The following is a 19,861-nucleotide window of genomic DNA, read 5'->3' on the forward strand; positions in this document are numbered from 1 at the left end:
TGCTGTCACTGAGTACTGCAGGCTGCTGTTACATTCCCAGCCAGCTAGACATAGCCCCCATACCTGTCCTGTTGCTACAGTACTGGCTATGAGCTGCACAGGTAGCCCCACCTCTGAACCCAACCATTCAGGCATTCTTCCCTGATCGACTGCCAAGCTGTTAGCGATGGCGCTTCATGTTTTTTCCTGCATCCGTGTTATTTCTCCAGCTAACAAGATCTCAGGTGAAAAAAGCTGTGGCACATTTGGCTGCATTTACTACCGCCTTTTTTAGGTGCAACACTGATATCTACTTTCGGCACAGCCTCTTTGTCCAGTGTCCCAGAGGTTGCAAGCACAGGTTTAGGGGTAGCAAAGGGGAACCAGGGGTAGCAGTTGGTACCCCTCACAACCCCCAAATGACGCCCCTGTTCATTTCTATAAAGAGTGTTTCCTTGACTTGCACAAGAATTGGTTTTCCCATTTAAGAAATGCCCTTTTTTTCCTTCATTGAATGCATAACTCTATGCTGCATACCTATGTCAAACAATGGCTACAAGCAGGTGTCTTTGTCCAACAGGTTTGTTTTTCTTGAATGTAAAATTGCAAAACCCAGAGGAGATTTTCGTTATGGCTGATGTAACTTTGCATTCTGGGATTTGCAGCTTTCTATTCAGGATGGAGAAAGAAAGTTACAATCATAAACCTGGATGAGAGGATGGCAGGTGGCGTGATGACAGGTATGATCTTTTGTGGGGGTGGGGAGGCCGAACACCAAGGAGAGGGTCTGATGAGGCAGGGATCTAGATATATGTTTCATTTTCTTTGGGGTGGGAAGGCAGGAAAACAGGTATGGGGTTTGTGTTGTGATACGGTGGCACAATGCCAGCTATGCTGTATTTGTAGCAGGGATCTGGAAGCAGGGCACCAGGTATGGGTCTCATGTTGTTGGGGCGTTGGGGGGACAGGGCACCAGGATTGGAACTTTTGCCAGCTCTTTTATGGCTCCTAACTTTAGGTCCCACTCTTACTTGGGTCCGCCCCAGTGGTCAAAGTGAGCGGGAACGGTCGGGAGCGGTGTTCCACTACTTTTATTTTTACTGTTAACAGCTTCACTACTTTTTGCAACCATTGCTCTTTCTCGCACTCAGTTCTACTAACTTACACCCCACCCTTTACCCTCTTGCCTTACAGAGGCGCCAGAGCGCCAAGCGGCAGTGGAGTTGGTGACAGTGCGCGGTGTAAGAACCTTTAACATAACAAGTTAAAGCACACCTCCCCACTTTACCACCGGATATCAATTACAACTAAAGTGAAATCTATTTCAACCCAATTGGCTGTCAACCTGCATGACAGCAACCTGTGAAAAATGTGTTGCACGTTGTTCCCTTCCTTCTCGGTCTCCCGCCAGAGTCACAGTTCCACTACTTTTTTAGTACACTTCTATCACTGCTCTGCTCATGAATTCTGTGTTGGCTCCCCCACCTCTACTAGGAAGTCGTGACTCTTAGGCACAGATGGCTGCACAGTCTCCTAAATTTGCAAAAGGCAATATGTGTTTATTCAGGTGGGGGAGAGCCCTGCTGAAAGTGCTTCCCAGTTTCTTGATTTTATGTATTTTAATATTTGCAAAACTCATTGTTCACCCAAGGATCATTTTGCATTGCTACCAACATGACATGTCAGTATCACAATGTTCCAGGGAGTCACCGCCCACAGCCCTTACCCACTTGGGACATGGAGTGTTCCCAATAGAGGCTCTGCATTAGCCGCATGGTGTAAAGCCATGACTCGATGCCTCCGCCCATCTCCTCTCAACCACCTTGTGCCAAGCCCAACAAAGGCACCATGCCAGCACACTGTGTCCTATCAAGTATTTTGTGTTTCACTGGATGTGTTTATTGCAGGCTGGCTGTTGACTGTCCCTGAAAATGAGACGTTTAGTGATCGCCTGCGCCTACCTCTGTGTTTTCAGCTGTCTCAGGAGTCCTCAGGTAATTTATTTGAATTTTATTTTCATGTTGACACTGTGATCATGGCTGTCTGGAATAAGCAGTGACTGGTCTTTGGCAGGAGATCATTGGCACCGTGAATTATCCCTGCCTTCGTACAGTCTTCCATGAAATCCTCAAGCATTAGCAGAGGCAACAGTTTGGACTATGAAAAAGAAAACCTCTTTGTCAACTCAGTTCTGCTCTCGTCCCAGGCAATGGCGAGGTGACCTGCATGGCCGAAGGGACACTGCCACGAGAGAGGAGTGTGGCATCAAACCACCAACCTGGCATAGCGGGTATTAGCATAATTGACCAAAAACATTTGACCTAAAACATTTCATCGAATATTTTGAGGTTTTTTGGGGTCAAATTTCATTAAATATATATATGTGGTGGGTAAGGGTATAGAGTAGGTTGAGGGGAAGTTCAAGGGTTGTTGGGGGTCTCCCCCTACCTTTTAGACCGAAAGAAAGGTCAAATAAATTCGATAAAATGTGATGAGGTCACAAAGACCCAAACCTCCACAGCGACCTGCCCGATGCTTTTAAAAGTGCACTGACTGTCTCATGCCACACCTCACAGGCACTATAGTCCCACCTGCAACATATGATCCCAAAACTATGCAGCCTCGCGAAGTGGCATGAAAGGGCCACATATGAGCGAACACTATGTGTGATTGTCAAGCAACGTTTTACAGCCAAACCCAAGCAGGATATCTGCAGCCTTCATTTGACTCCGCAGTCCCCTCCCCCTATCTCTACAGACAATAATATTGACTCACTAGCATAGCTGACAGATTTCCCAGCTCCATGTGCAATATTTGAGCCAGTCCTGCGTATTTTCCACACTGCATGCTGGGACTTGTAGGCCTATCCTTGCAATGGGAATAACGAAACATCCAAGTTCCAGCATGTAATTGGAAGCAAAAAGCAGGACTGGCTCAAAGTGTCACACATGGAACAGGGAAAGTTGGCAGGGGGCACTGGCTAGTGGCGCCCATGAGCCAAAGAAGAAAGGTTCAAAGTAGGGGTACCAGAAATGGTAGGGCAGTGACTCTGTCGTAGTGTGTGTAAGCAACACTGGAGAGGGATGAATGGGAAAGCTTTCAAATAATCACAATTAGCAGGTTCTCTTTCATCAAGCCATTGTTACATTGCCTGTCCGTATGTTTAATTCAACGCTTTTCTTTCCATCACTCTTCAGAGTTTCCTGGTCTTTCTCATCTTGATCATACGCCATGCAGCCAGCTAATAACTATCAGCAGGAGGAGGCTAGACCTGGACTACAGAGGACTGTCTGGCCAGGAGAAGTCATTAGCTCAGGTCTACCAGTTGCGCCATGCAGCCAGCTAATAACTATCAGCAGGAGGGGGCTAGACCTGGACTACAGAGGACTGTCTGGCCAGGAGAAGTCGATAGCTCAGGTCTACCAGTTGCGCCATACAGCCAGCTAATAACTATCAGCAGGAGGAGGCTAGACCTGGACTACAGAGGACTGTCTGGCCAGGAGAAGTCGATAGCTCAGGTCTACCAGTTGCGCCATGCAGCCAGCTAATAACTATCAGCAGGAGGAGGCTAGACCTGGACTACAGAGGACTGTCTGGCCAGGAGAAGTCGATAGCTCAGGTCAGCCAGTTGCGCCATGCAGCCAGCTAATTACTATCAGCAGGAGGAGGCTAGACCTGGACTACAGAGGACTGTCTGGCCAGGAGAAGTCGATAGCTCAGGTCTACCAGTTGCGCCATGCAGCCAGCTAATTACTATCAGCAGGAGGAGGCTAGACCTGGACTACAGAGGACTGTCTGGCCAGGAGAAGTCGGATAGCTCAGGTCAGCCACTTGCGCCATGCAGCCAGCTAATTACTATCAGCAGGAGGAGGCTAGACCTGGACTACAGAGGACTGTCTGGCCAGGAGAAGTCAGATAGCTCAGGTCTACCAGTTGCGCCATGCAGCCAGCTAATAACTATCAGCAGGAGGAGGCTAGACCTGGACTACAGAGGACTGTCTGGCCAGGAGAAGTCAGATAGCTCAGGTCTACCAGTTGCGCCATGCAGCCAGCTAATTACTATCAGCAGGAGGAGGCTAGACCTGGACTACAGAGGACTGTCTGGCCAGGAGAAGTCGATAGCTCAGGTCTACCAGTTGTGCCATGCAGCCAGCTAATTACTATCAGCAGGAGGAGGCTAGACCTGGACTACAGAGGACTGTCTGGCCAGGAGAAGTCGATAGCTCAGGTCAGCCACTTGCGCCATGCAGCCAGCTAATTACTATCAGCATGAGGAGGCTAGACCTGGACTACAGAGGACTGTCTGGCCAGGAGAAGTCAATGGCTCAGGTCTACCAGTTCCGCCATGCAGCCAGCTAATTACTATCAGCATGAGGAGGCTAGACCTGGACTACAGAGGACTGTCTGGCCAGGAGAAGTCAATGGCTCAGGTCTACCAATTGCGCCATGCAGCCAGCTAATTACTATCAGCAGGAGGAGGCTAGACCTGGACTACAGAGGACTGTCTGGCCAGGAGAAGTCGATAGCTCAGGTCTACCAGTTGCGCCATGCAGCCAGCTAATAACTATCAGTAGGAGGAGGCTAGACCTGGACTACAGAGGACTGTCTGGCCAGGAGAAGTCGATAGCTCAGGTCTACCAGTTGTGCCATGAAGCCAGCTAATAACTATCAGGAGGAGGAGGCTAGACCTGGACTTCAGAGGACTGTCTGGCCAGGAGAAGTCGATAGCTCAGGTCTACCAGTTGTGCCATGCAGCCAGCTAATTACTATCAGCAGGAGGACGCGAGACCTGGACTACAGAGGACTGTCTGACCAGGAGAAGTCGATAGCTCAGGTCAGCCAGTTGCGCCATGCAGCCAGCTAATTACTATAAGCAGGAGGAGGCTAGACCTGGACTACAGAGGACTGTCTGGCCAGGAGAAGTCGGATAGCTCAGGTCAGCCACTTGCGCCATGCCGCCAGCTATTAACTATCAGCAGGAGGAGGCTAGTCCTGGACTACAGAGGACTGTCTGGCCTGGAGAAGCCGTATAGCTCAGGTCTACCAGTTGCGCCATGCAGCCAGCTAATTACTATCAGCAGGAGGAGGCTAGACCTGGACTAACAGAGGACTGTCTGGCCAGGAGAAGTCGATAGCTCAGGTCTACCACTTGCGTCATGCAGCCAGCTAATAACTATCAGCAGGAGGACGTGAGACCTGGACTACAGAGGACTGTCTGGCCAGGAGAAGTCGATAGCTCAGGTCTACCAGTTGTGCCATGCAGCCAGCTAATTACTATCAGCAGGAGGAGGCTAGACCTGGACTACAGAGGACTGTCTGGCCAGGAGAAGTCGGATAGCTCAGGTCAGCCACTTGCGCCATGCAGCCAGCTAATAACTATCAGCAGGAGGAGGCTAGACCTGGACTACAGAGGACTGTCTGGCCAGGAGAAGTTGGATAGCTCAGGTCTACCAGTTGCGCCATGCAGCCAGCTAATTACTATCAGCAGAAGGAGGCTAGACCTGGACTACAGAGGACTGTCTGGTCAGGAGAAGTCGATAGCTCAGGTCAGCCAGTTGCGTCATGCAGCCAGCTAATTACTATCAGCAGGAGGATGCGAGACCTGGACTACAGAGGACTGTCTGGCCAGGAGAAGTCGATAGCTCAGGTCTACCAGTTGTGCCATGCAGCCAGCTAATAACTATCAGCAGGAGGAGGCGAGACCTGGACTACAGAGGACTGTCTGGCCAGGAGAAGTCGATAGCTCAGGTCTACCAGTTGTGCCATGCAGCCAGCTAATAACTATCAGCAGGAGGAGGCTAGACCTGGACTACAGAGGACTGTCTGGCCAGGAGAAGTCGATAGCTCAGGTCTACCAGTTGTGCCATGCAGCCAGCTAATTACTATCAGCAGGAGGACGCGAGACCTGGACTACAGAGGACTGTCTGGCCAGGAGAAGTCAATGGCTCAGGTCTTCCAGTTGCGCCATGCAGCCAGCTAATTACTATCAGCATGAGGAGGCTAGACCTGGACTACAGAGGACTGTCTGGCCAGGAGAAGTCAATGGCTCAGGTCTACCAGTTGCGCCATGCAGCCAGCTAATAACTATCAGCAGGAGGAGGCTAGACCTGGACTACAGAGGACTGTCTGGCCAGGAGAAGTCGATAGCTCAGGTCAGCCAGTTGCGCCATGCAGCCAGCTAATAACTATCAGCAGGAGGAGGCTAGACCTGGACTACAGAGGACTGTCTGGCCAGGAGAAGTCGGATAGCTCAGGTCAGCCACTTGCGCCATGCAGCCAGCTAATAACTATCAGCAGGAGGAGGCTAGACCTGGACTACAGAGGACTGTCTGGTCAGGAGAAGTCGATAGCTCAGGTCTACCAGTTGTGCCATGCAGCCAGCTAACAACTATCAGCAGGAGGAGGCTAGACCTGGACTACAGAGGACTGTCTGGTCAGGAGAAGTCAATAGCTCAGGTCTACCAGTTGCGCCATGCAGCCAGCTAATAACTATCAGCAGGAGGACGCGAGACCTGGACTACAGAGGACTGTCTGGCCAGGAGAAGTCGATAGCGCAGGTCAGCCAGTTGCGCCATGCAGCCAGCTAATAACTATCAGCAGGAGGAGGCTAGACCTGGACTACAGAGGACTGTCTGGCCAGGAGAAGTCGATAGCTCAGGTCTACCAGTTGTGCCATGCAGCCAGCTAATAACTATCAGCAGGAGGAGGCTAGACCTGGACTACAGAGGACTGTCTGGCCAGGAGAAGTCAATGGCTCAGGTCTACCAGTTCCGCCATGCAGCCAGCTAATTACTATCAGCATGAGGAGGCGAGACCTGGACTACAGAGGACTGTCTGGTCAGGAGAAGTCGATAGCTCAGGTCTACCAGTTGTGCCATGCAGCCAGCTAATTACTATCAGCATGAGGAGGCGAGACCTGGACTACAGAGGACTGTCTGGCCAGGAGAAGTCAATGGCTCAGGTCTACCAGTTGCGCCATGCAGCCAGCTAATAACTATCAGCAGGAGGAGGCTAGACCTGGACTACAGAGGACTGTCTGGCCAGGAGAAGTCGATAGCTCAGGTCTACCAGTTGCGCCATGCAGCCAGCTAATTACTATCAGCATGAGGAGGCGAGACCTGGACTACAGAGGACTGTCTGGCCAGGAGAAGTCGATAGCTCAGGTCTACCAGTTGCGCCATGCAGCCAGCTAATAACTATCAGCAGGAGGAGGCTAGACCTGGACTACAGAGGACTGTCTGGCCAGGAGAAGTCGATAGCTCAGGTCTACCAGTTGTGCCATGCAGCCAGCTAACAACTATCAGCAGGAGGAGGCTAGACCTGGACTACAGAGGACTGTCTGGCCAGGAGAAGTCGATAGCTCAGGTCTACCAGTTGCGCCATGCACCCAGCTAATAACTATCAGCAGGAGGAGGCTAGACCTGGACTACAGAGGACTGTCTGGCCAGGAGAAGTCGATAGCTCAGGTCTACCACTTGCGTCATGCAGCCAGCTAATAACTATCAGCAGGAGGAGGCTAGACCTGGACTACAGAGGACTGTCTGGCCAGGAGAAGTCGATAGCTCAGGTCTACCAGTTGCGCCATGCAGCCAGCTAATAACTATCAGCAGGAGGAGGCTAGACCTGGACTACAGAGGACTGTCTGGCCAGGAGAAGTCGATAGCTCAGGTCTACCAGTTGTGCCATGCAGCCAGCTAATAACTATCAGCAGGAGGAGGCTAGACCTGGACTACAGAGGACTGTCTGGCCAGGAGAAGTCGATAGCTCAGGTCTACCACTTGCGTCATGCAGCCAGCTAATAACTATCAGCAGGAGGAGGCTAGACCTGGACTACAGAGGACTGTCTGGCCAGGAGAAGTCGATAGCTCAGGTCTACCAGTTGTGCCATGCAGCCAGCTAATAACTATCAGCAGGAGGGGGCTAGACCTGGACTACAGAGGACTGTCTGGCCAGGAGAAGTCGATAGCTCAGGTCTACCAGTTGCGCCATGCAGCCAGCTAATAACTATCAGCAGGAGGAGGCTAGACCTGGACTACAGAGGACTGTCTGGCCAGGAGAAGTCGATAGCTCAGGTCTACCAGTTGCGCCATACAGCCAGCTAATTACTATCAGCAGGAGGAGGCTAGACCTGGACTACAGAGGACTGTCTGGCAAGGAGAAGTCGATAGCTCAGGTCTACCAGTTGTGCCATGCAGCCAGCTAATTACTATCAGCAGGAGGAGGCTAGACCTGGACTACAGAGGACTGTCTGGCCAGGAGAAGTCGGATAGCTCAGGTCAGCCACTTGCGCCATGCAGCCAGCTAATAACTATCAGCAGGAGGAGGCTAGACCTGGACTACAGAGGACTGTCTGGCCAGGAGAAGTCAGATAGCTCAGGTCTACCAGTTGCGCCATGCAGCCAGCTAATTACTATCAGCAGGAGGAGGCTAGACCTGGACTACAGAGGACTGTCTGGCCAGGAGAAGTCGATAGCTCAGGTCTACCAGTTGTGCCATGCAGCCAGCTAATTACTATCAGCAGGAGGAGGCTAGACCTGGACTACAGAGGACTGTCTGGCCAGGAGAAGTCGATAGCTCAGGTCAGCCACTTGCGCCATGCAGCCAGCTAATTACTATCAGCATGAGGAGGCTAGACCTGGACTACAGAGGACTGTCTGGTCAGGAGAAGTCAATGGCTCAGGTCTACCAGTTCCGCCATGCAGCCAGCTAATTACTATCAGCATGAGGAGGCTAGACCTGGACTACAGAGGACTGTCTGGCCAGGAGAAGTCAATGGCTCAGGTCTACCAATTGCGCCATGCAGCCAGCTAATTACTATCAGCAGGAGGAGGCTAGACCTGGACTACAGAGGACTGTCTGGCCAGGAGAAGTCGATAGCTCAGGTCTACCAGTTGCGCCATGCAGCCAGCTAATAACTATCAGTAGGAGGAGGCTAGACCTGGACTACAGAGGACTGTCTGGCCAGGAGAAGTCGATAGCTCAGGTCTACCAGTTGTGCCATGAAGCCAGCTAATAACTATCAGGAGGAGGAGGCTAGACCTGGACTTCAGAGGACTGTCTGGCCAGGAGAAGTCGATAGCTCAGGTCTACCAGTTGTGCCATGCAGCCAGCTAATTACTATCAGCAGGAGGACGCGAGACCTGGACTACAGAGGACTGTCTGACCAGGAGAAGTCGATAGCTCAGGTCAGCCAGTTGCGCCATGCAGCCAGCTAATTACTATAAGCAGGAGGAGGCTAGTCCTGGACTACAGAGGACTGTCTGGCCTGGAGAAGCCGTATAGCTCAGGTCTACCAGTTGCGCCATGCAGCCAGCTAATTACTATCAGCAGGAGGAGGCTAGACCTGGACTACAGAGGACTGTCTGGCCAGGAGAAGTCGATAGCTCAGGTCTACCACTTGCGTCATGCAGCCAGCTAATAACTATCAGCAGGAGGAAGTGAGACCTGGACTACAGAGGACTGTCTGGCCAGGAGAAGTCGATAGCTCAGGTCTACCAGTTGTGCCATGCAGCCAGCTAATAACTATCAGCAGGAGGAGGCTAGACCTGGACTACAGAGGACCGTCTGGCCAGGAGAAGTCGGATAGCTCAGGTCAGCCACTTGCGCCATGCAGCCAGCTAATAACTATCAGCAGGAGGAGGCTAGACCTGGACTACAGAGGACTGTCTGGCCAGGAGAAGTCGGATAGCTCAGGTCTACCAGTTGCGCCATGCAGCCAGCTAATTACTATCAGCAGAAGGAGGCTAGACCTGGACTACAGAGGACTGTCTGGTCAGGAGAAGTCGATAGCTCAGGTCAGCCAGTTGCGTCATGCAGCCAGCTAATTACTATCAGCAGGAGGATGCGAGACCTGGACTACAGAGGACTGTCTGGCCAGGAGAAGTCGATAGCTCAGGTCTACCAGTTGTGCCATGCAGCCAGCTAATAACTATCAGCAGGAGGAGGCTAGACCTGGACTACAGAGGACTGTCTGGCCAGGAGAAGTCGATAGCTCAGGTCAGCCAGTTGCGTCATGCAGCCAGCTAATTACTATCAGCAGGAGGATGCGAGACCTGGACTACAGAGGACTGTCTGGCCAGGAGAAGTCGATAGCTCAGGTCTACCAGTTGTGCCATGCAGCCAGCTAATAACTATCAGCAGGAGGAGGCGAGACCTGGACTACAGAGGACTGTCTGGCCAGGAGAAGTCGATAGCTCAGGTCTACCAGTTGTGCCATGCAGCCAGCTAATTACTATCAGCAGGAGGACGCGAGACCTGGACTACAGAGGACTGTCTGGCCAGGAGAAGTCAATGGCTCAGGTCTACCAGTTGCGCCATGCAGCCAGCTAATTACTATCAGCATGAGGAGGCTAGACCTGGACTACAGAGGACTGTCTGGCCAGGAGAAGTCAATGGCTCAGGTCTACCAGTTGCGCCATGCAGCCAGCTAATAACTATCAGCAGGAGGAGGCTAGACCTGGACTACAAAGGACTGTCTGGCCAGGAGAAGTCGGATAGCTCAGGTCAGCCACTTGCGCCATGCAGCCAGCTAATAACTATCAGCAGGAGGAGGCTAGACCTGGACTACAGAGGACTGTCTGGCCAGGAGAAGTCGGATAGCTCAGGTCTACCAGTTGCGCCATGCAGCCAGCTAATTACTATCAGCAGAAGGAGGCTAGACCTGGACTACAGAGGACTGTCTGGTCAGGAGAAGTCGATATCTGGTCAGGAGAAGTCGATAGCTCAGGTCAGCCAGTTGCGTCATGCAGCCAGCTAATTACTATCAGCAGGAGGATGCGAGACCTGGACTACAGAGGACTGTCTGGCCAGGAGAAGTCGATAGCTCAGGTCTACCAGTTGTGCCATGCAGCCAGCTAATAACTATCAGCAGGAGGAGGCGAGACCTGGACTACAGAGGACTGTCTGGCCAGGAGAAGTCGATAGCTCAGGTCTACCAGTTGTGCCATGCAGCCAGCTAATAACTATCAGCAGGAGGAGGCTAGACCTGGACTACAGAGGACTGTCTGGCCAGGAGAAGTCGATAGCTCAGGTCTACCAGTTGTGCCATGCAGCCAGCTAATTACTATCAGCAGGAGGACGCGAGACCTGGACTACAGAGGACTGTCTGGCCAGGAGAAGTCAATGGCTCAGGTCTACCAGTTGCGCCATGCAGCCAGCTAATTACTATCAGCATGAGGAGGCTAGACCTGGACTACAGAGGACTGTCTGGCCAGGAGAAGTCAATGGCTCAGGTCTACCAGTTGCGCCATGCAGCCAGCTAATAACTATCAGCAGGAGGAGGCTAGACCTGGACTACAGAGGACTGTCTGGCCAGGAGAAGTCGATAGCTCAGGTCTACCAGTTGCGCCATGCAGCCAGCTAATTACTATCAGCAGGAGGAGGCTAGACCTGGACTACAGAGGACTGTCTGGTCAGGAGAAGTCGATATCTGGTCAGGAGAAGTCGATAGCTCAGGTCAGCCAGTTGCGTCATGCAGCCAGCTAATTACTATCAGCAGGAGGATGCGAGACCTGGACTACAGAGGACTGTCTGGCCAGGAGAAGTCGATAGCTCAGGTCTACCAGTTGCGCCATGCAGCCAGCTAATAACTATCAGCAGGAGGACGCGAGACCTGGACTACAGAGGACTGTCTGGCCAGGAGAAGTCAATGGCTCAGGTCTACCAGTTGCGCCATGCAGCCAGCTAATTACTATCAGCATGAGGAGGCTAGACCTGGACTACAGAGGACTGTCTGGCCAGGAGAAGTCAATGGCTCAGGTCTACCAGTTGCGCCATGCAGCCAGCTAATAACTATCAGCAGGAGGAGGCTAGACCTGGACTACAGAGGACTGTCTGGCCAGGAGAAGTCGATAGCTCAGGTCTACCAGTTGCGCCATGCAGCCAGCTAATTACTATCAGCAGGAGGAGGCTAGACCTGGACTACAGAGGACTGTCTGGTCAGGAGAAGTCGATATCTGGTCAGGAGAAGTCGATAGCTCAGGTCAGCCAGTTGCGTCATGCAGCCAGCTAATTACTATCAGCAGGAGGAGGCTAGACCTGGACTACAGAGGACTGTCTGGCCAGGAGAAGTCGATAGCTCAGGTCTACCAGTTGCGCCATGCAGCCAGCTAATAACTATCAGCAGGAGGAGGCGAGACCTGGACTACAGAGGACTGTCTGGCCAGGAGAAGTCGATAGCTCAGGTCTACCAGTTGTGCCATGCAGCCAGCTAACAACTATCAGCAGGAGGAGGCTAGACCTGGACTACAGAGGACTGTCTGGCCAGGAGAAGTCGATAGCTCAGGTCTACCAGTTGCGCCATGCAGCCAGCTAATAACTATCAGCAGGAGGAGGCTAGACCTGGACTACAGAGGACTGTCTGGCCAGGAGAAGTCGATAGCTCAGGTCTACCAGTTGTGCCATGCAGCCAGCTAATAACTATCAGCAGGAGGAGGCTAGACCTGGACTACAGAGGACTGTCTGGCCAGGAGAAGTCGATAGCTCAGGTCTACCAGTTGTGCCATGCAGCCAGCTAATTACTATCAGCAGGAGGAGGCTAGACCTGGACTACAGAGGACTGTCTGGCCAGGAGAAGTCGGATAGCTCAGGTCAGCCACTTGCGCCATGCAGCCAGCTAATAACTATCAGCAGGAGGAGGCTAGACCTGGACTACAGAGGACTGTCTGGCCAGGAGAAGTCAGATAGCTCAGGTCTACCAGTTGCGCCATGCAGCCAGCTAATTACTATCAGCAGGAGGAGGCTAGACCTGGACTACAGAGGACTGTCTGGCCAGGAGTAGTCGATAGCTCAGGTCTACCAGTTGTGCCATGCAGCCAGCTAATTACTATCAGCAGGAGGAGGCTAGACCTGGACTACAGAGGACTGTCTGGCCAGGAGAAGTCGATAGCTCAGGTCAGCCACTTGCGCCATGCAGCCAGCTAATTACTATCAGCATGAGGAGGCTAGACCTGGACTACAGAGGACTGTCTGGCCAGGAGAAGTCAATGGCTCAGGTCTACCAGTTCCGCCATGCAGCCAGCTAATTACTATCAGCATGAGGAGGCTAGACCTGGACTACAGAGGACTGTCTGGCCAGGAGAAGTCAATGGCTCAGGTCTACCAATTGCGCCATGCAGCCAGCTAATTACTATCAGCAGGAGGAGGCTAGACCTGGACTACAGAGGACTGTCTGGCCAGGAGAAGTCGATAGCTCAGGTCTACCAGTTGCGCCATGCAGCCAGCTAATAACTATCAGTAGGAGGAGGCTAGACCTGGACTACAGAGGACTGTCTGGCCAGGAGAAGTCGATAGCTCAGGTCTACCAGTTGTGCCATGAAGCCAGCTAATAACTATCAGGAGGAGGAGGCTAGACCTGGACTTCAGAGGACTGTCTGGCCAGAAGAAGTCGATAGCTCAGGTCTACCAGTTGTGCCATGCAGCCAGCTAATTACTATCAGCAGGAGGACGCGAGACCTGGACTACAGAGGACTGTCTGACCAGGAGAAGTCGATAGCTCAGGTCAGCCAGTTGCGCCATGCAGCCAGCTAATTACTATAAGCAGGAGGAGGCTAGTCCTGGACTACAGAGGACTGTCTGGCCTGGAGAAGCCGTATAGCTCAGGTCTACCAGTTGCGCCATGCAGCCAGCTAATTACTATCAGCAGGAGGAGGCTAGACCTGGACTACAGAGGACTGTCTGGCCAGGAGAAGTCGATAGCTCAGGTCTACCACTTGCGTCATGCAGCCAGCTAATAACTATCAGCAGGAGGACGTGAGACCTGGACTACAGAGGACTGTCTGGCCAGGAGAAGTCGATAGCTCAGGTCTACCAGTTGTGCCATGCAGCCAGCTAATAACTATCAGCAGGAGGAGGCTAGACCTGGACTACAGAGGACTGTCTGGCCAGGAGAAGTCGGATAGCTCAGGTCAGCCACTTGCGCCATGCAGCCAGCTAATAACTATCAGCAGGAGGAGGCTAGACCTGGACTACAGAGGACTGTCTGGCCAGGAGAAGTCGATAGCTCAGGTCTACCAGTTGTGCCATGCAGCCAGCTAATAACTATCAGCAGGAGGAGGCGAGACCTGGACTACAGAGGACTGTCTGGCCAGGAGAAGTCGATAGCTCAGGTCTACCAGTTGTGCCATGCAGCCAGCTAATAACTATCAGCAGGAGGAGGCTAGACCTGGACTACAGAGGACTGTCTGGCCAGGAGAAGTCGATAGCTCAGGTCTACCAGTTGTGCCATGCAGCCAGCTAATTACTATCAGCAGGAGGACGCGAGACCTGGACTACAGAGGACTGTCTGGCCAGGAGAAGTCAATGGCTCAGGTCTACCAGTTGCGCCATGCAGCCAGCTAATTACTATCAGCATGAGGAGGCTAGACCTGGACTACAGAGGACTGTCTGGCCAGGAGAAGTCAATGGCTCAGGTCTACCAGTTGCGCCATGCAGCCAGCTAATAACTATCAGCAGGAGGAGGCTAGACCTGGACTACAGAGGACTGTCTGGCCAGGAGAAGTCGATAGCTCAGGTCTACCAGTTGCGCCATGCAGCCAGCTAACAACTATCAGCAGGAGGAGGCTAGACCTGGACTACAGAGGACTGTCTGGCCAGGAGAAGTCGATAGCTCAGGTCTACCAGTTGCGCCATGCAGCCAGCTAATAACTATCAGCAGGAGGAGGCTAGACCTGGACTACAGAGGACTGTCTGGCCAGGAGAAGTCGATAGCTCAGGTCTACCAGTTGTGCCATGCAGCCAGCTAATAACTATCAGCAGGAGGAGGCTAGACCTGGACTACAGAGGACTGTCTGGCCAGGAGAAGTCGATAGCTCAGGTCTACCAGTTGTGCCATGCAGCCAGCTAATTACTATCAGCAGGAGGACGCGAGACCTGGACTACAGAGGACTGTCTGGCCAGGAGAAGTCGATAGCTCAGGTCTACCAGTTGCGCCATGCAGCCAGCTAATTACTATCAGCATGAGGAGGCTAGACCTGGACTACAGAGGACTGTCTGGCCAGGAGAAGTCAATGGCTCAGGTCTACCAGTTGCGCCATGCAGCCAGCTAATAACTATCAGCAGGAGGAGGCTAGACCTGGACTACAGAGGACTGTCTGGCCAGGAGAAGTCGATAGCTCAGGTCTACCAGTTGCGCCATGCAGCCAGCTAACAACTATCAGCAGGAGGAGGCTAGACCTGGACTACAGAGGACTGTCTGGCCAGGAGAAGTCGATAGCTCAGGTCTACCAGTTGCGCCATGCAGCCAGCTAATAACTATCAGCAGGAGGAGGCTAGACCTGGACTACAGAGGACTGTCTGGCCAGGAGAAGTCGATAGCGCAGGTCAGCCAGTTGCGCCATGCAGCCAGCTAATAACTATCAGCAGGAGGAGGCTAGACCTGGACTACAGAGGACTGTCTGGCCAGGAGAAGTCGATAGCTCAGGTCAGCCAGTTGCGCCATGCAGCCAGCTAATTACTATCAGCAAGAGGAGGCTAGACCTGGACTACAGAGGACTGTCTGGCCAGGAGAAGTCGATAGCTCAGGTCTACCAGTTGCGCCATGCAGCCAGCTAATTACTATCAGCAGGAGGAGGCTAGACCTGAACTACAGAGGACTGTCTGGCCAGGAGAAGTCGATAGCTCAGGTCTACCAGTTGCGCCATGCAGCCAGCTAATTACTATCAGCAGGAGGAGGCTAGACCTGAACTACAGAGGACTGTCTGGCCAGGAGAAGTCGATAGCTCAGGTCTACCAGTTGCGCCATGCAGCCAGCTAATTACTATCAGCAGGAGGAGGCTAGACCTGAACTACAGAGGACTGTCTGGCCAGGAGAAGTTGATAGCTCAGGTCTACCAGTTGTGCCATGCAGCCAGCTAATAACTATCAGCAGGAGGAGGCTAGACCTGGACTACAGAGGACTGTCTGGCCAGGAGAAGTTGATAGCTCAGGTCTACCAGTTGCGCCATGCAGCCAGCTAACAACTATCAGCAGGAGGAGGCTAGACCTGGACTACAGAGGACTGTCTGGCCAGGAGAAGTCGATAGCTCAGGTCAGCCAGTTGCGCCATGCAGCCAGCTAATAACTATCAGCAGGAGGAGGCTAGACCTGGACTACAGAGGACTGTCTGGCCAGGAGAAGTCGATAGCTCAGGTCAGCCAGTTGTGCCATGCAGCCAGCTAATTACTATCAGCAGGAGGAGGCTAGACCTGGACTACAGAGGACTGTCTGGCCAGGAGAAGTCGATAGCTCAGGTCAGCCAGTTGTGCCATGCAGCCAGCTAATTACTATCAGCAGGAGGAGGCTAGACCTGGACTACAGAGGACTGTCTGGCCAGGAGAAGTCGATAGCTCAGGTCTACCAGTTGCGCCATGCAGCCAGCTAATTACTATCAGCAGGAGGAGGCTAGACCTGAACTACAGAGGACTGTCTGGCCAGGAGAAGTCGATAGCTCAGGTCTACCAGTTGCGTCATGCAGCCAGCTAATTACTATCAGCAGGAGGACGTGAGACCTGGACTACAGAGGACTGTCTGGCCAGGAGAAGTCGATAGCTCAGGTCTACCAGTTGCGCCATGCAGCCAGCTAATTACTATCAGCAGGAGGAGGCGAGACCTGGACTACAGAGGACTGTCTGGCCAGGAGAAGTCAATAGCTCAGGTCTACCAGTTGTGCCATGCAGCCAGCTAATAACTATCAGCAGGAGGACGTGAGACCTGGACTACAGAGGACTGTCTGGCCAGGAGAAGTCGATAGCTCAGGTCTACCAGTTGCGCCATGCAGCCAGCTAATAACTATCAGCAGGAGGAGGCTAGACCTGGACTACAGAGGACTGTCTGGCCAGGAGAAGTCGGATAGCTCAGGTCAGCCACTTGCGCCATGCAGCCAGCTAATAACTATCAGCAGGAGGAGGCTAGACCTGGACTACAGAGGACTGTCTGGCCAGGAGAAGTCGATAGCTCAGGTCTACCAGTTGTGCCATGCAGCCAGCTAATAACTATCAGCAGGAGGAGGCTAGACCTGGACTACAGAGGACTGTCTGGCCAGGAGAAGTCGATAGCTCAGGTCTACCAGTTGTGCCATGCAGCCAGCTAATTACTATCAGCAGGAGGACGCGAGACCTGGACTACAGAGGACTGTCTGGCCAGGAGAAGTCGATAGCTCAGGTCAGCCAGCTGCACCATGCAGCCAGCTAATTACTATCAGCAGGAGGACGTGAGACCTGGACTACAGAGGACTGTCTGGCCAGGAGAAGTCGATAGCTCAGGTCTACCAGTTGCGCCATGCAGCCAGCTAATTACTATCAGCATGAGGAGGCTAGACCTGGACTACAGAGGACTGTCTGGCCAGGAGAAGTCGATAGCTCAGGTCTACCAGTTGTGCCATGCAGCCAGCTAATTACTATCAGCATGAGGAGGCGAGACCTGGACTACAGAGGACTGTCTGGCCAGGAGAAGTCGATAGCTCAGGTCTACCAGTTGCGCCATGCAGCCAGCTAATAACTATCAGCAGGAGGAGGCTAGACCTGGACTACAGAGGACTGTCTGGCCAGGAGAAGTCGATAGCTCAGGTCTACCAGTTGTGCCATGCAGCCAGCTAATTACTATCAGCAGGAGGACGCGAGACCTGGACTACAGAGGACTGTCTGGCCAGGAGAAGTCGATAGCTCAGGTCAGCCAGTTGCACCATGCAGCCAGCTAATTACTATCAGCAGGAGGACGTGAGACCTGGACTACAGAGGACTGTCTGGCCAGGAGAAGTCGATAGCTCAGGTCTACCAGTTGCGCCATGCAGCCAGCTAATTACTATCAGCATGAGGAGGCTAGACCTGGACTACAGAGGACTGTCTGGCCAGGAGAAGTCAATGGCTCAGGTCTACCAGTTGCGCCATGCAGCCAGCTAATAACTATCAGCAGGAGGAGGCTAGACCTGGACTACAGAGGACTGTCTGGCCAGGAGAAGTCGATAGCTCAGGTCTACCAGTTGTGCCATGCAGCCAGCTAACAACTATCAGCAGGAGGAGGCTAGACCTGGACTACAGAGGACTGTCTGGCCAGGAGAAGTCGATAGCTCAGGTCTACCAGTTGCGCCATGCAGCCAGCTAATAACTATCAGCAGGAGGAGGCTAGACCTGGACTACAGAGGACTGTCTGGCCAGGAGAAGTCGATAGCTCAGGTCTACCAGTTGCGCCATGCAGCCAGCTAATAACTATCAGCAGGAGGAGGCTAGACCTGGACTACAGAGGACTGTCTGGCCAGGAGAAGTCGGATAGCTCAGGTCAGCCACTTGCGCCATGCAGCCAGCTAATTACTATCAGCAGGAGGAGGCTAGACCTGAACTACAGAGGACTGTCTGGCCAGGAGAAGTCATTAGCTCAGGTCTACCACTTGCGCCATGCAGCCAGCTAATTACTATCAGCATGAGGAGGCGAGACCTGGACTACAGAGGACTGTCTGGCCAGGAGAAGTCGATAGCTCAGGTCAGCCAGTTGCGCCATGCAGCCAGCTAATAACTATCAGCAGGAGGAGGCTAGACCTGGACTACAGAGGACTGTCTGGCCAGGAGAAGTCGATAGCTCAGGTCAGCCAGTTGTGCCATGCAGCCAGCTAATTACTATCAGCAGGAGGAGGCTAGACCTGGACTACAGAGGACTGTCTGGCCAGGAGAAGTCGATAGCTCAGGTCTACCAGTTGCGCCATGCAGCCAGCTAATTACTATCAGCAGGAGGAGGCTAGACCTGAACTACAGAGGACTGTCTGGCCAGGAGAAGTCGATAGCTCAGGTCTACCAGTTGTGCCATGCAGCCAGCTAATAACTATCAGCAGGAGGAGGCTAGACCTGGACTACAGAGGACTGTCTGGCCAGGAGAAGTTGATAGCTCAGGTCTACCAGTTGTGCCATGCAGCCAGCTAATTACTATCAGCAGGAGGAGGCTAGACCTTGACTACAGAGGACTGTCTGGCCAGGAGAAGTCGATAGCTCAGGTCTACCAGTTGCGCCATGCAGCCAGCTAATTACTATCAGCAGGAGGAGGCGAGACCTGGACTACAGAGGACTGTCTGGCCAGGAGAAGTCATTAGCTCAGGTCTACCAGTTGTGCCATGCAGCCAGCTAATAACTATCAGCAGGAGGAGGCTAGACCTGGACTACAGAGGACTGTCTGGCCAGGAGAAGTCGATAGCTCAGGTCAGCCAGTTGTGCCATGCAGCCAGCTAATTACTATCAGCAGGAGGAGGCTAGACCTGGACTACAGAGGACTGTCTGGCCAGGAGAAGTCGATAGCTCAGGTCTACCAGTTGCGCCATGCAGCCAGCTAATTACTATCAGCAGGAGGAGGCTAGACCTGAACTACAGAGGACTGTCTGGCCAGGAGAAGTCGATAGCTCAGGTCTACCAGTTGCGTCATGCAGCCAGCTAATTACTATCAGCAGGAGGAGGCGAGACCTGGACTACAGAGGACTGTCTGGCCAGGAGAAGTCAATAGCTCAGGTCTACCAGTTGTGCCATGCAGCCAGCTAATAACTATCAGCAGGAGGAGGCGAGACCTGGACTACAGAGGACTGTCTGGCCAGGAGAAGTCGATAGCTCAGGTCTACCAGTTGTGCCATGCAGCCAGCTAATAACTATCAGCAGGAGGAGGCGAGACCTGGACTACAGAGGACTGTCTGGCCAGGAGAAGTCGATAGCTCAGGTCAGCCAGTTGCGTCATGCAGCCAGCTAATTACTATCAGCAGGAGGACGCGAGACCTGGACTACAGAGGACTGTCTGGCCAGGAGAAGTCGATAGCTCAGGTCTACCAGTTGCGCCATGCAGCCAGCTAATTACTATCAGCATGAGGAGGCTAGACCTGGACTACAGCTAATTACTATCAGCAGGAGGAGGCTAGACCTGGACTACAGAGGACTGTCTG

At 52.9% G+C, this 19,861-nt stretch overlaps 1 protein-coding gene across 1 annotated transcript in view; it reads left to right on the forward strand.

Moving 5' to 3' along the window:
• LOC138528560 (ecto-ADP-ribosyltransferase 5-like) overlaps positions 1-19,861 on the forward strand; it is a 133,128-nt gene that overhangs the window by 46,123 nt on the left and 67,144 nt on the right. Inside the window, exon 2 of the mRNA XM_069640326.1 lies at positions 1,887-1,973. Coding sequence (XP_069496427.1) covers positions 1,911-1,973 — 63 coding nt within the window. The 5' untranslated portion in view covers positions 1,887-1,910. The remainder of the gene's footprint in view (positions 1-1,886; positions 1,974-19,861) is intronic.

This window comes from Ambystoma mexicanum, chromosome 7q (genome assembly GCF_040938575.1).
Source record: "Ambystoma mexicanum isolate Mex_15411 chromosome 7q, UKY_AmexF1_1, whole genome shotgun sequence".
Taxonomy (NCBI): Eukaryota; Metazoa; Chordata; class Amphibia; order Caudata; family Ambystomatidae; genus Ambystoma; species Ambystoma mexicanum.